The 16,209-nt window shown below is 36.6% G+C and overlaps 2 protein-coding genes across 3 annotated transcripts; both read right to left on the reverse strand.

Moving 5' to 3' along the window:
• Window positions 1–3,575: 3,575 nt before the first annotated feature.
• Window positions 3,576–7,464, reverse strand: LOC110708596 (dual-specificity RNA methyltransferase RlmN-like). Its single transcript, XM_021886772.1, is given in 10 exon segments — window positions 3,576–3,993; window positions 4,254–4,390; window positions 4,483–4,674; window positions 5,116–5,224; window positions 5,305–5,361; window positions 5,363–5,433; window positions 5,588–5,685; window positions 6,018–6,120; window positions 7,019–7,092; window positions 7,168–7,464. Coding segments are annotated over 10 exon segments (1,365 nt in total). The 5' UTR covers window positions 7,409–7,464; the 3' UTR covers window positions 3,576–3,710.
• Window positions 7,465–7,906: 442 nt separating this feature from the next.
• LOC110708606 (pre-mRNA-processing factor 17-like) lies at window positions 7,907–15,700 on the reverse strand. 2 transcript variants are annotated; one of them, XM_021886782.1, is made up of 2 exons: window positions 13,261–15,296; window positions 7,907–8,388 (listed from the first exon to the last, which is right to left on the reverse strand). In XM_021886782.1, exons 1-2 carry the CDS (start codon window positions 15,057–15,059, stop codon window positions 8,382–8,384), a joined length of 1,806 nt encoding a protein of 601 aa, XP_021742474.1. In that variant the 5' UTR covers window positions 15,060–15,296; the 3' UTR covers window positions 7,907–8,381. The 2 variants fall into 2 exon arrangements, with proteins under 2 accessions (XP_021742474.1, XP_021742482.1); XM_021886790.1 differs by lacking the exon at window positions 7,907–8,388 and having other exon boundaries at window positions 13,257–15,700.
• Between the last annotated feature and the right edge of the window lie 509 nt (window positions 15,701–16,209).

Consider the following 16,209-nt stretch of genomic DNA (forward strand, 5'->3'; position numbering starts at 1 on the left):
AAACAATAACATGAAACAAACATTAATTACAGCGAGTGATGCGTGATTTTGGCATGCATTCCCAAATTAATACAGTACAATACATTTTAGAAACTATTTTCAAGGGTTATTTAATGCCTCGAAGTTGAGATGTTCGTTAGCTAGATCCTAAACGTTTGATAACAAAGTATTTTTGGATATTTCGTTAGCTTTACCAATTTAAAATAGCTCTTACAATGATATTAATTTGGGAATATGTGTTAAAATCATGCGCCAATTGGTGTAATTAATGTTTATTTTAATTTATTATTTAACTTTTAATCATTGTATCCAACGCCCCCAGTTGTTTGTTAATTTTTGCCTTTACTTGTGTTTTATACATAAAAAAATATACTTGTACATATAATTCCTCTACTAAATGGTAAGGATGACCCTAATCAAACCTCAACCCTCATATTTTTGTAAGTTCAGCATTTACAGGTTAGACACTTAGTAGGATTCGAAACCTAAACTTGTGGGATCTGAGGTAATAAACTCACCTAGTGAGCCTTTGTTTGTAGCATGAAATACCAAATGGGACACTTAAAATAACAAAAGAAGTCTTTTGTTTTACCATGGTATAAATGTGGGTGGATACAACTTTTTAGGGGAGAGGTTTCAGAATTAGGGTGTATCTTATTCATCTTATAAAATAAGTATAATTTTAGGAATTATTATTGGGGAAGTTATTAGATTGATAGGTATTTGGAAAGTTCAATTTGGGAAGTTACAGGGTAGTTATTGATATTGATAGTTATTTGGGAGGTTTAATTAAAAAGTTACATGATAGTTATTGATATTGATAGTTATTTGGGAAGTTAATGTTGGAAGTTATGAGACATCAATGAATACTTTATAAATGTTATTTGCATATATATAGACGATAATATATTGAATGTGTTTGTTGTTGTACAATGTTCGAAACCTATTTAGTAGATTTGATTTAGTAATAATGTTGCGAATTGTGATTACTATCACGAGCAAGATATATTATGAGCCTGTTCTGTTCACCTTATTTTCACTTATTTCAAGTCTAATAAATTCAGATAAGTTCAGTTAGTTAAAATAAGTTCAAATAAGTTCAGTTCAGGAAAAATAAGTTCAAATAATTTCAGGTCAGGAAAAATAAGTTCTGATAAGGGTTATCCAAGTTCAAATTACAATTAAAATAAGTTGTAGTTAGTTTAGTTAAGTTTAGATACGTTCAAATAAGTTAAGTTAAAGTTCAAATAAGTGTGAATTAGGTGAATAGACTACACCCTACTTGTATACTTTATTATTATTATTATTTAAAAAAAAGAAAAAAAAAAAGAAGTAATGTGGGATGGTGTATAGGTGTAATTAGTATTGGTCCTAATTAGTATACTGTATGAAGGCTCTCAACAAAACTCCTTGGAAATTGCAACTTAGCTTAAAATAAAAATACTCCGTATGTTATTTGTTATCTGGTTGAGATTTATAATTAAGGTATGTCATATGTGATTTTTTTAAAAAAAAATTTGTCAAATTCAACTTAGTTCTTATTCGAATTTATCTAAATATATTAATCCTAAATCTATCAAATTGAAATCATCAACTCTTATTTTAACTTGTTTGAACGATAATTTTTTGAAATAGATAAAAACAAAATGAATTGAACAAAATTTTACAATATGAAAATGAAATTTAGAGGAAGAACTGTACAAAATGAACATATTTAATCTTGGAAAAATTAAGAGGAAAGGTTCCAACTATTAGCATTTTTCTTTAAAAGGGTCAAACTATTGATTAATTCATAACAGTCCCAACTATCATGGGTTCTTCCCAAAATGGTCCTTGACCTGTTTATGACTGGTTTAACCGGTAAATGATACCACATGTCATGAATCAATTGGTTAATGTTTTAATATTTTGTTTTTTAAAAAAAACCTTCCTTTCCCAAAAAAAAATAAAAAATAAATAAAAATCTCCCCCCCCCCCATTCCACCTACTTGACAATTGACACTTCCCATGGCCACCAAGCCATCAATCTCAACCACCGCACCGACAACCGTACATGGACGGATGAACCCCTAACCACCTGCTGCTGCAACGCCGCTCCTCTTCCATCAGAACCCAAATCATTCACGACTATCGAGTATCGACCACTCTAAAAGCATTCATCCTCCTTCCTAAACCCAGCCACCATTGTCGACCACCCTATACACCGACCACCTTCTTACTTTTGCTATCAACATTCAGCCACCATAAAGAAGGTTAGTGTTTGGATTTAGGCACTGGGCGGTGGTGAGCAGGGACAGGCGGGTGATTGTGTGAGCGAAGGGCAGATGGGTGTGGGCTGATAGCTGGTGTTTAGTGGTTGGACTGCTGGAGATGGTGTTGACGAGGGGGGTAGGTGCGTGGAGAAAGAAGGGGTTAATTAATTAATTTTTGTAAAAATGAATGGGCCAACAAAATTGCAACACGTGGCAGTGTTTACCAGTTTACCCGGTCAAAACAGGTCAAGGACCTTATTTGGAAGAACCCGTGATAGTTGGAACTGTTGTGGATTAATCAATTGTTTGACCCTTTTAAAGAAGAATGCTAATAGTTGAAATCTTTCTTGTCAATTTTTCCTTTTAATCTTCTTACATTTGTTTACTTATTATTATTTCACCAAGTTTTAAAAACAAACCTTTTTACAAATCCTTGTATAGTACAGTATATATTATTCAAAAATGGAAATAGCAATATTTAAATAATAGTGACAAAGACTATAGTCTATTGTCTTAAGAACATAAGCATACATAAATTGGCTTCTTTGTTTATTAATTTGTTGACATAATAAATTAATGTTGTAGGCGCCACACCCTGTATCTTTTGTCCAATTTTAGTGGTGAGTAATCTATAGCCATGCGTAGGCAAATGAGCAAAAAGTCAAAAACAGAATAGAAGTATAATTATCTATACAAAGTATGATTGAGTTTGACACTTTATTATTCATTATTGTGTTGTCACATCACATGCAACTAGTTTCAACTAAGTTGAACATTTTTATTTTTAGCTGTGTGAATAGTTGCTTTTAAAGTATTTGGCTTCTAATTTCTTGCTTCCCAAGTTTAATAATAGCAGCACAGTGGCCTCTTTCTCTGTTATGTACTCATGTTCTGTTCTTAAGAAAAGTAAGAAGCTACCCAAATACAACAAGACAAAATGAATATTCCCCCAGCGTAGTTTTGAATAAAGATAAATTCAAGATGAGTAATTTCTGATAACTTCGGAGTAATAAGAAGTGACTCGGTTCAATTTACAATTAAAATACTTCAAATACGATAAGTTTATATAAAAATTATATGCACACCCTTAGTATTCTATGCTACTCGTGTTCACTATTCGTTACTTCCTTTGTCCCTTTATGTTTGTCTTTTCTTTAAAATAAAAATAAAAATCGGTCTCCTACTCTTTTCGTGTTTGATTAATCGCAACAATAATCATTGCACATAATTTTATGTAAATTATAGGATATTGACCAAAGTGAGAGTTTTATACTCTCTGGTCCAATCCTGTTTGTTCTTCTCATTTGGAAAAACATTTTCGTCCAATAAATATTTGATACCTTCATATGCTATAGCAACCCGATGAAAAGTAACAATAGCAATTAAAGGGTTGAATATACAAGGAAATGACCTAATAACATAAGACTACTCGTAGATAAATCTGTCTAAAGTCAGGGCTCAAGCGTTTAATACTTTCTCAAATTGAGGAGGGACTCGAAGCAAAGGGGCTTGAAAGTCCCCGGGTTTTCCGAGTTGGCCACATGCAGCCATTTGATCATCACCCCTACTAAGGCGTAAGAAGACAGTGCAACCACCAGCTGCCAGAACATTCCGGAATTCAATTATCTTGTCCTCTTTGGTTGGCTTGAAGCGAGAACCACTATGAGGATTAAACTGGATTAGGTTGATCTTGCATGGTATGTCTTGAACAAGATTAATAAGCCTCTTCGCATCCTCCATGCTGTAAACCATGAACAAGTAGTAATTCAGGAAGTAAATCACAAAAAAAAAAAAAGAAAAAAAGTGTATGGCGAAAAGCCTAGGCCTAGGGGTAACTTGAGAAACTGCACATAAATGACCCCCAATTGATCAGAGAACACTAAAAATACCCCAAGATATGCAGGCAACTACTTAATAATGCATTTAAAGAGGACTAACCTATTTGACATTATACTAACTGTAGCAAGACTGCAAGAGGCTGTACAACACAAAGGAACTAACCTGTCATTGACTCCAGCAAGCATTACATATTCAAAGAGAACTTTGTAATTATGTCTATGTCGCAATTCATCCCTAAGTGTTCCAAGAAGTAGTTCCAAGTTATACTTCCGGTTTATTGGCATGATCCAGTTCCTCACCTGAAAGTTTACCCTCGGGTTGTTAGCTATATCTTCCATCTTTACGAGAATTACAAACGAAGAGGAAAGCGCCTGGGGCTGTAGCATATTACCTCGTCAGTAGTAGCATTCAAACTAACAGCAAGAGCACAATTGGATTCATGAAGAAAACGCTTCAATTGTGGGACCAGTCCACTGGTTGAAATTGTAACTTTCCGCGGACTGAAATGAAGTCCTTGGTCATCCACCATTACATCTGCTGCTTTCACGACATTGTCAATATTCTGAAGTGGTTCTCCCATGCCCTACAGGATACATTTTTGACACAATCAGTAAAAGAGCAACCAATTATCAGGCAACAAAACAATTTATATGCTGCATATACTACTGTTAGCCTAGTCATAGTATTTGCAATAATCACTCAGTAGCAGGGGTGGTCGAGAAATTTGACAGCCCATCTTCCCACCCTGCTTAAGGTGTGAGCATCTTTAAGGCAATACTATCTTGTTGACTATTGTTGTTACTGCGCAAGCCAAGATCAACTGTAAGCATATCAAGCAAAACTAAACAGTGACCAGTCTTACGTGTGATTAAAAAGATAAAAAAAAAAACATATTACACACAAATTTAAAATGCACAGCGTGATTCTCTCAGGCAGTGGTTGACAAAACAAAGTATCATACTTGGCAAAAGGATAAAGGAAATTCTCTACGCTACAAGCAATTAATCTAAAATCAGACACTTACCATGAAAACAACATTGGTAATTGACCCAACTTCCTCTGTGAACAAACGTCGAGCAAATACAGCCTGTTCTACAATCTCAGCAGCAGTTAGGTGCCTCGTTAATCCCATCCTGAAAAGTAAAATTCTTAATGACTGCTGAGAATAATGTAGACAACATGTCATGAGAATTAACTTATGATAGAACCTTGCCTTCCAGTGAAGCAAAACTGACAATTCATGGCACAACCCACTTGACTTGAAACACACTGTATTTCTTCCCCGATCACAAGGAATAATAACTGTTTCGATTACCAGTCCATCCTCCAAAGTGAATAATATCTGCAAGCTCCTGTGAAGTTCAGGATCATTGAGAAGATTTTTATGTACAAAAAACAAACAATGGAAAGAAACACACTGAGAAATTTTATTCGCTCAACAAAAAATAATACATGGTAAAAGTGGCCATCGCACTAATGAGAAAGTTCCTTTTCACCTTTTTAGTTCCATCAGATGCTGAGCGAACCTCTTTCAGAGACAAGGCCCTAACATCTGCATGAGCACTCAGCATTTTTCTGAAATCTTTGTTTAGACCTATGGGATGAAAAAATAAATTTTATCAACAAAGAGCTTGACAGAAAAAATCAAAATATAACTACATCCATTTCAAAATATTAAGCCACATTTATTTTGAGTTTGCTAACTTTCGATATAATGCAACAAATTGTTGCTATGTTTACTAAAAATAAAGACCCTTCAACATATTTTAGCTGCCTTGAAAATCAACGAAAATGAGACAATGAAAATCAACATATTGAATACGGCCAATCTTTTACAGATGAGGAATTTAATGTTTAGTAGCTAGAGAAAATTAAATGGAAATTAATGGGACAAACAAAACCAGATTCAATGTGCAAGCCAATTACCTTCCAATTCATCACTAGAATGAGCCCAAATGTTGTCACCATAGAGACGTTTCCACAACATCAGCGCCTGACCAGGCTTAAACCCATGTGATTGAACCCATTTCTGTCAAAATCAAATTTCAAATGAGAATTCAACAATAAATAATTCCACCAAAAGGCAACAAGTAGTGGTACGATCACAAATTTTTATCACAGCATGGTGGACCTTCAAGCTTAGGCAATATGTACAGAGTTGATTCACATTTCACACAAAAGAACTTAGCCATTGACTCTCTTTGGATGTAGTGATTCCAATTTAGTTGGACTGGAATTCCTCACATTAGAATCTACTATCCAAAAGTCCACATCTAAATCCAAGTCAATCAAACCTAAAACATTTATGCTTGTATCATTTCCTCTCCCAAAGTTCAAGATTGACCATAAAAAATACTTCCTAAAACCGTCCCCTATGCCCCTACTCATCAATAATCATACTGCGTAGATGGTTGCGAAATGTGAACGCAAATGCCATAAGCACACGTATTGACATTGTACTCCGTATAAAGGCTTCACAATGATGGTACTCACTATCTCAATTCTCACCGGAACCTAAAGACGATTCAAGTATCAAATTTACTAACTCGCTGTTTCAAGTAAAATACAAAATGTGAAAATGTTCAGTCTCATATGAAGTGCAAGTACTGAAATTCGGGTTAAAAGAACATCAAAACGGACAACTCGGAAATCGAAAACCAGGGCTAAGAACAAACAATTCTCAACTTCCAATTTTTAATTTGCAAAGTCCAGTGTCATACACACAATGTACAAAAGTGTTAACTTAAATAGAATCATTTATGCAAAAACTCCAGCCGTCATGAGGAAATACAAGTATCTCCGTGATAAACAAATTTCAATTATCATACCACATCATAAATTCACAGGAACATAGAAATTAACATAAAACTAATCAAAATAAAAAAAAAGACCCTTTTTTCTAAAATTAAGAGAATAAATCAACATACTTCAAGCTCGTGATATCTCATTTTCTTGATCAAAGTCTTCGGTTTCTCTTCATCGGACTTAATTTCAGCAGCTCCTACACCAAAAGAGAAAAAATAATAAGAAGAATTCCAATTTTGTAAGGAAAAAATTATAATTAAAAATGATTTACCAGAAAAAAAGGAATGATTTGGGATGGAATGGAGAGGATAGAAAGGAGAAGAAGCGGTGGCGGAAAGAGAGCGGCGGCGATGGTGGGATGGGAGGAGAGGGAAGAGAATTGGAGATGATGATGTGGAAGGTGGAAAATGAAGGGTGGAGATTGAAGGAGAAGGAGAAGGAGAAGTAGAAGTGAGAAGTAGAGGATTAAAACCCAGAACAATACGCCTCATCCAAATGCAACTTCTCTCCATTTCTGTGTATTCTCACAACAAAGGAAGGTGAGTAGGGTTTATCACTTCAACTGTAATTACTGGGCAGCAGTTTAGCATCACCAGTAATTCAATTGGTTGATTAAGGACTGAAACGACGTCGTTTTGAGAGATAATACTGTAGAACAAACCTTTGTCAAAAAATTAAATATAGGTAATAAAAACCAAACGTTCTCAACTGATGTTTTGTCAATAACCAAGTTGAGTTACAAATATCAATTTAACATGTAATCGGCTTTAATTAATTAAGCGGATCAATTAATTAGCCAAAGCGGGCACCACAAGATTTCATGTGTGTCAAATTATGCATATTTGATCGATTAACACAGATTTTATACAAGTTTGAGAGACAGATGGTGCAGCATCACTACTTTAATGTTGTGAGAGATGCGCAAGTTATCCATTCTTAAGCCTGTTTTGATGATGATACTCAGGCGTGGTGCTTCAAGATTAACTTGTGTATGATTAGCAAGTAAAGACTTTCCAAGAGCTTCCATTTTCCCATTATTTTTTTTTAAAAATCTTTTCTGACAGCAAATATGTAAAATGAAGTAGGGAAGCAACAATACCAACAACAGCAAACGTTGGAGCAGCAGTTAAAGAAAAGATTATTCAAGCAACAGCAGCTTCTACTTCTCTAGCAACTATTGTAAAATTCTTTTCGAAACAATTGTACATGAACTGGGCGTTTCCCTATTGCAGATTAAAATGAAACAAAAAGGGTCAAAACCTTGAGTTATACAACATCAACTGTGCTTCGTACTCAGGTTAGTCTACATTGCATAAACGGTGAAACCAAGATAATACGTTGTTCTCTTGGTGCCGGATTCTTTTGTAGGCTCAGTTACACTGATGCAGCAATTTTCAAACTTGGATAAACCGTTTGCTGTGCAGACCTGAGGGCTGTGGCTAGAAAGCCAACAAAGTGAAATTTGCGGTACCAGTCTGAAAGTCTCTAGTCCCTGAAACATAAGATGCCAACATATTAGTTTAGGCCAAACAAATTGATTAACTATTCAAAATATTTCAAGTTAAAATGTATTAATGGCCTGTTTTGGAATTTTATATCTACACAGTAGCTGAATTATAAGTTAGTGAACCAGAAATATTATTTTACAAACAAATCAAGCAATGGACCTAGGTTTGATCCCTACAAACCCATGTCACACGAAGATGCCTCCCAGTTCAGTTATCCTACCCACCTGTATCCTACTGTTGTTAATTTAAGCTATTATTTTAAAGGGGAAGCTACATAAACTATTCCACGAAAGATTATAGGTGTACAGAAACCTTATTTTACTGACGAAATAGAATAGATAGTAAATGTACTTAAAATCAAAACTTGTAGGCATATTTAAAAAATAAAAAAATAAAAAAAAATTCAATGATGAGGAATCAGAAAGTAAAGGTAGGTAGCTTAGTAGTTATAGCTCCAAGTTAACTACTCATGGAACACACACACAAACATGACTCAAAGAATATCAATACAGACTTCAGCAACTACATCAAAATAAATAGGAAAAGTAAAGAAATATGTCCACCTCATAACTTTATTTTCTGTCCTTGGGTTTTCCACCTTAGACACTTATTTTTGACCTTGTTTGGGGTCAGCTGGGAGCCTGGGTGCAATTGTTCCATTAAAGATGCTCAAGTAGCTTGGATAAAAAGGATGAAAAATAAGTGGCTTGCTGAAGCATGTTAGATGATTTTGTTAATATTTGGCTGAACACTAGCCACTAGGAGAGTAAGAAACCAAAGGATTTTTTGGGCATAGTCTCGGCAAGGTTTCCTTTTCAAGGCATTAGTACAGCTATAGTCAACTTTTAGGTCCTGCACAACTCCCCTCATCTTGAGTTTGTTAATAAATTGCTCTGCTCTATGTCAGTTCTAGGGCATGAGTTTTGGGCCTACGCTAATGCTCTCTAAAAAGTCATAATACTGGCAGATATTACATTCCTTTAAAGCCTATGAAGTTCAGCATCAACAGAGCAAGAGCTATTTTCTTTCAATCCTGCATGTTTTATACGAAATATAGGCTGCAGCGGGCCGAGAACTTCCCCTTCAAGACATCAGCCCCGAAATTCCCCCATAGCACACTATGTAACATTTCTATATCCATGGACATCATTTTCCTCCATGCTTCATATCTACCTCTATGATACACCTTTAACCTTCTAGAGGTAATCTCCATTCCCTATCACAGAATATCCGTATCTCACACAAGGAATCACCTTGCTCTCCAAATCCATTAATGTAAGCCATTACAGACAGTCCCATTCATTCACCCATTAAAAGAAGAAGAATTAGCATTGATTGAAGATGCCATCATAAATCTAGCTAATTCCAACAGTAATAGTCAACCTTCACAAACACAGCCAGTAGGCAAAGTCAACAAGCCCAAGCAATAACAGCATAGCTGCTTCTGCACATAGAAGGTACGGATTGAACATAAAAATACCTACTCTTCCCTGGAGGGGCTAATGCTTGTTGTTGTTGCCATTTTTCCCTCCCCCAATACACAACACACACACACACACACAGAGGAAGCCCATCCCATGGAGATTGCAGCTTTGAAATCTCTCATTAGAATACAGTGAGACCCCTAACAGCTTCAAGATGGATTAAAATGCTTTAGAAGAGTTGCATCATTTCTCACCAACTAGCCACAAATTTAGATGGTCCAAATAAAACCGATTGTTACAGGCCAAAAATAGAAATCCATGGATAAGGTGTCAACTGTTAATAATGTCTACATCCTATAATTATAATGGTGTCAACATGTACATAATTTTGAAGCCTATGGATTTCAGCATCAGGTTAAATATCTGCCCCTTCAAGAAATTAGCCTCAAGAAAAATCTCCTCAAACTTCAAAGGGTCATCTCCATTTCCTGACATCATCAGTACGCAGCACAAGAATTCACCTCTGCCCCCCCCCCCCCCACACACACACACACCCAAAAAAAAAAAAAAACAAAAAAAAAAAACAAAAACAAAAAATCAAAAAAAAAATATGAAATCCATTAGACAAATTCACATCCTCTCAGTAGCACAAGGAATCACCTCAAATTAAAATACACACCCCCCTCCCTTTCAAACTTGTAGGCCTTACACTTCAAGATAGCAACTAATAGTGTGCAGGACACCTTTCCCTTCAGCTTTGAAAAATACTCCTCCAAATTCGTAGGGACTTAGCATCATCGAGATAATGGCTAACATCAGGACGGACAACACATTTCCCTAAAGCTCCAAACCCCCCCCCCCCTCTCTCTCTCTCTCTCTCTCTTCCCAATTTACACAGATTTATACATCTAGGTAATGGCTAACAGCATGCAGCACCACACTATTCCCATCAGCTATGATTCAAACATATAGCTTTTGGAGCTTCACATAATAGAATCATAAAAAATTTCCGACCAGGTCATTACCATGAGTAACTCTCATTTTCATCACTTAGCCTAAACCTTCACATGAAAAAAAACCATTACTACCAAAATTCAGCATTTTCAAAGTATCCTTATCACACACAGGATATAATGATTTAAAAAACATACCAGGTGTTAAGAGCTTCATACTTGAATGACAAAGACAATAACCACAACCATATTTTCCAAATTAATAGTAAAATGTATGTTAAGATAGCAGAAGGTCAGATATAAAGATCTATCTGTTAAGGTAATAAATCTTATAGCATCTGTTAGCACTTCAGGTGGGTTGGGTTACCGCAGAAAATTATAGTCTTACCAATTCTTAATTAGATGGTTTAAAGCAACTAACATAGAATTCATTGACAGCTATAATACAAAGATATGAGCTCAAGAAGCCAATGCTCTGAAACGAAAAAATCCTGAATGTTCTGAATATGTTGTTATGGGTACAGAATTGCCCCTTCAAAAGGTTATCCCCAAGAAATATCCAACACTTTGATTCCTCAATGTTTCATATATATACCTTTAGTCCTCTACACTACACCCTCGGACTTCAAAATCATCCATTGTTACAGGAGTATCTCCATATATATTTTTCTCCAAATCCATAGGTAAGCCTTAGAAGATGGTTTCAGAGATTCAGTCACCCATTGCATAGCTGCTTCAGCAAACCTCATTGAAGGCATGAAATACTAATGAACCGTATGTCTTTCTACTCCCCCCCCCCCCCACCCCACCCAAAAAAAAAAAAAAAAAAAAAAAAAAGGAACCACTGTCAGCTTGGAAATCACAACTGAAAAGTAAACCCCCTACCCCCCACCACCCAAAGACGAATCTACACAAAGACTAAGAGAATGCAGGACTATACCATTCCCTATGGCTTTGTTTCTAACATAATTTCTGATTCTTCACAGACTAAAAATTACCAAGGATTTCCAGACAAAAAGGCACCATGATAAAACACAATGACTAGTTAAGTACCAAACGCTAAGCACTACAAATCATCCTTACCATAGACAGTGCAATGAAATATACCAGGAAAAAGATCTAAACCACTTGTACAGAATATACCATTAAGGCATCCATACACAAAAAAGTTTATCAAAATATATTATTCTTAGATCATCTTAGAGTAGAGGATCCTGATTTGTAGTTTCTATAATATTGTATACTTAAGAACTTCAAGGTGGATAAGGAACAGCAAAAGAGTTGCATCATCTTAAATTCCCGCAAACTAGCCACAGTTAGGGGTTAAAATGAAACTAATTGCTCATCCAGAGCAATGAAAAAGGGGATAAGGTGTCCAATGATACAATTTTCAATTTTTATTTTACCATAATAGCAAAGAAGAATAAGTAAAAATATAGGTCCCAGATGGAGCAGATGTGAGCACAGGAAGGCTGTACACATCTGTAACGATGGGGCCGCCAACAATTTAACAGACTTGTAACTGTATCAGCTACTAATATTAAGCTCTGATACCTGACTTAAGTCTGGTTGTAAAAATATAAATAAAACTACAGGATTATAATTATTCTTTGATAATAAGAAATTACTGAATGATTGAGAGTAGTACTAGGATGGGTGACCTCCTAGGAAGTCCTCATGTTGGTTCATGTAGCCGACCCCTCTTATGGGATTAAGGTGTTCAAGCAAAAGAAGAAGAAGAATAAGAAATTACTGACAAAGTAGTTTATTTAGAGATATATATTTGTTAATAAGCAATTTCTCCACTAAACCATATATCATATTAACCCCTTAACAAATTCAGCAAACAAGATAGAAGATTCTAATGCTGAAAGTTAACATACCATTGATGAATTGGAATATTCTTCACAAGGAAGCAATAAACATACTTTCTAAATAATCCCTAGATGATGCAAATCATGCAATAGGCACAATAAGCGACAAATTATATAGAGGGCTCAAACGAGAGCTGACTAGCCCTTTCAGTGAACCATTAACTAACAATGTCATACGCAAAAAATGAGTTCTATGTGCCCATTTGGGAGTGATGAAGTTTGTAGGAGCAAGACAAACGCTCAGCAAAAACACAACAAGCTTCAAGCAACATTCAGATTATTCTTTACACAGGAATCATCAATTTCAATGATACAATTATGATTATCTGTTTAAATGCTTCAACACATACCAACACATGAGCAATCAGCTAAGTAGAACCAAGTAGAGCAATTCACTTATACCAACTGAATGAAGCAATATCTGGTTAAATGCTTCAACACAAAACCAGGTTTTATGTTAGAATTTAAGGTACCATGAACAATCAGCTAAGTAGAACCAAATAGAGCAAATCACTTAAACCAATTGAATGAAAGCAACAACTAACTGGAGAGCAGGTGTCAATTCAAAGAATATAATTTGCAAGATTAAGGATTGTATAACTCACCAATATTTGATCAGTCCATCCCAGCCACAAGTTGCCACTTTGCTTTGCTCCAAGGGATGCCACTCGCATCCAATACAAACTCCCTCGTGACATTTCAATGTTCTGAAAACCTTACAAGTCTTCCAATCCCAAAACCACATCTTACCCTCACCATCTCCCGACATGACAAACCTACCATCAGGCGAGAAATTAACCTGACAAGCATACCCGGCAACAATATGTCCTGCAAATCTCTTCTTCTTATTAAGCTGGAACCTCTCCCTAGTGCTATATATCAAAATCTGATTATCCAAACTCTGGGCAGCCAGCCAATTGGTATTAGGGTGCACAGATATAGCCGGCATCGAATGCATATGAGGCTCACTAATATACTTAATCACAACAGGAATTCCATACTCCCACACCCTAAGAGACTTATCATCACTGGAGGTGACAAACCTCCTATTATTATCAACAAATGTGATCGTATTAACCGCCCCTAAATGCTGATCATACTCTTGAGTAATTTCACCAGTATTCATATCCCATTGCACAATTTTCTTATCACTCATACCAGCTAAAAGCACATTCTGTTTATCATCATCAGGATTAAGCTTAACAACATAAGGAACTTTCCCAGTAGAGAAAGTAGAGATCACCTGACCAGTCTCAGTATCCCATAACTTGATATTCTTATCATACCCAGCACTCAAAAACTTTGTCCCATCATTGGTAAAACAGATATCCCGGACCGCCTTCGAGTGCCCCATATAAGTCCTCATACATTTCCCCGAACCAAAAACATCCCAAATCTTAACCTTAGTATCCATCCCAGCTGACAGAATCAAATGTCCATACTTTGGGAAAAATCTAATTGCAGAAACACCCTTAGTATGCCCACTCCAAGTATGCACACATCGTTTCGGGATATAACAATGATCATTCGTCGCCTTAACATCTTTCGGAGGCGAAATCCACGGCCTTCCTTGATAATCTTTCTCCTCCTTTCCATGGAAAGTAGTCTTATCAACAACAACTTCACCTTTCTCAACTTTCTCCCCTCTTTCTTCAGCCTTCTTCTTAGCATACTCCTCAGCATACTTCTTCTGCTCTTCTGTCAACTCCGTCGGCAACCCCTCCTTCTTCCCGGCCCACGGGCTCGTCTTATTCTTCACCAACCACGAATCCGAAGCCGGATTCTCAACCTCCGCCTTATCAACAACCTCATCTTCCTCCTCATTCTCTCTCTTCTTCTCTAAACGCCGTCGTTTCTGCTCACTCTGAGGAATATTATACACAGAAATCGCCCGATTCTTCTCCAAAGCGTCGAAATCACCCACATAATTATTAACAGCGGAAGCAGAAGGATCAGCAGCATAACCATACTTATGAAAAGTGTTATACTGTTCATCAAACACGAAGGAATCAATGGCGGCATTTTCAACAAACCCTAATTTGTGATTGCGCAAACCTTGAGCAAGACCGTCTTTAGCGTAGGGATGAGCAGGGCCATAGATGGGGGCCCACAGTTGATCGTAAGTGGGATTGTAGGAGACCAAATGTTGAGTTGGGTCTAAGGGTTTTGCGGCGGAGGAGACGGCGGAGGAGGTGGAGAGGAGAGAGAGTGCAGTGTCATCTACTTTAGGGGCTGCGGATTTTGATGGGAGAGAGATGATTGAGGTTTCTTCTTCGTCTTCGTCTTCGTCTTGTTTGTCAATTTGTTGGGTTTCTGGGTGGTTGGTTTGGTGGGGTTGGACTTGGGGTTGTTCGTCGTCGTCGTCTTCTTCGGCGCCATTGGAGTAGCTTCGAAGGAGATCCATTGATGAAGAAGATGATGAAGAAAAGGGGTTTGATTATTTTGGGGAGGAGAGAGAGTGAGACAGTGATGGAGTGTGAATTGTGAATTGCGAAGTTTGGGATTGGTAAAAATTGAAAATTGGGGTTTATGAATGAAGAATGAAATGAGATTTGAGGAGGAGAGAGGGAGACGAAGGTCAATTGGGTTTGGGTTTGGGTTTGGATTTGAGGACAAAGGGGCGGTTTGGTACGGAAAAGTGAATCAAAAGGGTATTTGAAATCACATTCCCCAAGCCACCAACACCAAAGTCGCCACCACCACCACCACCATCATTGACCACCTCACTAATGACGACCACCAATATCACCACCCTTAGAAATGCTGATCACCTCAAGTCACTGCCCTAATCCGCCAAACTACCTCTAACCCGCCCGGAAACAACCTTGCCAACCACGAAACCAACCCCAACTAACCAGAAATTACTCAACCAATGAAGAAACCACCTTCAAACCGCTGATAACCACCCATCCAACCCCACAAAAACTTCCAACCCACCGAAAACAACCTTATAAATAAACCAAAATAATCAAGAAAAATAATAATAAAAAAAAAACATTTATCAATTTTAGGTTAGATAAGGTCAATTCGAATTTCATGTTTAAATTAAACCTTTGAAACCTTAAATTTACCATTTTCATGGTAGTAACTTAAATAGGAGGGGTAAAGGGAATGATTGAATTTGTCTAACAAACATCATCAAAGGAATTTAAGGTAGTTGATTACCTTACCTTTCTTGAATACCCCCAACCAAACAACCCCTCAGTTTTTTCAAAGAGAGAGAAAGTGGGGCGGCATGGTGGCAATAGAGGGAGGGGCGGTGACATGGAAGAAGTAAATGGGGTGTGGGTGGTTATATGATGGTTTTCTGATCTTTAGTGGTGGTTGTATTGTGGTTGTGGGAATGAATATCTATACTAATCCATTAAAAAAAACACGAGGATAAGAAAATTCAAACATCTAACCTCTTTAAAAAAAAAAAAAAAATGGAAGTCCACATTTAACTCCAAGATAAACGAAACTAGGAAGTCAGAAATTGTAATAAAAACGAAGTTCTAATGTGTAGAAAGAAAAAGAAGGAAAAAGGTACATAACATCTAACTTTAACGTTAGAA

This window comes from Chenopodium quinoa, unplaced genomic scaffold, assembly GCF_001683475.1.
Source record: "Chenopodium quinoa cultivar QQ74 unplaced genomic scaffold, ASM168347v1, whole genome shotgun sequence".
In the NCBI taxonomy this organism is placed as follows: domain Eukaryota; kingdom Viridiplantae; phylum Streptophyta; class Magnoliopsida; order Caryophyllales; family Amaranthaceae; genus Chenopodium; species Chenopodium quinoa.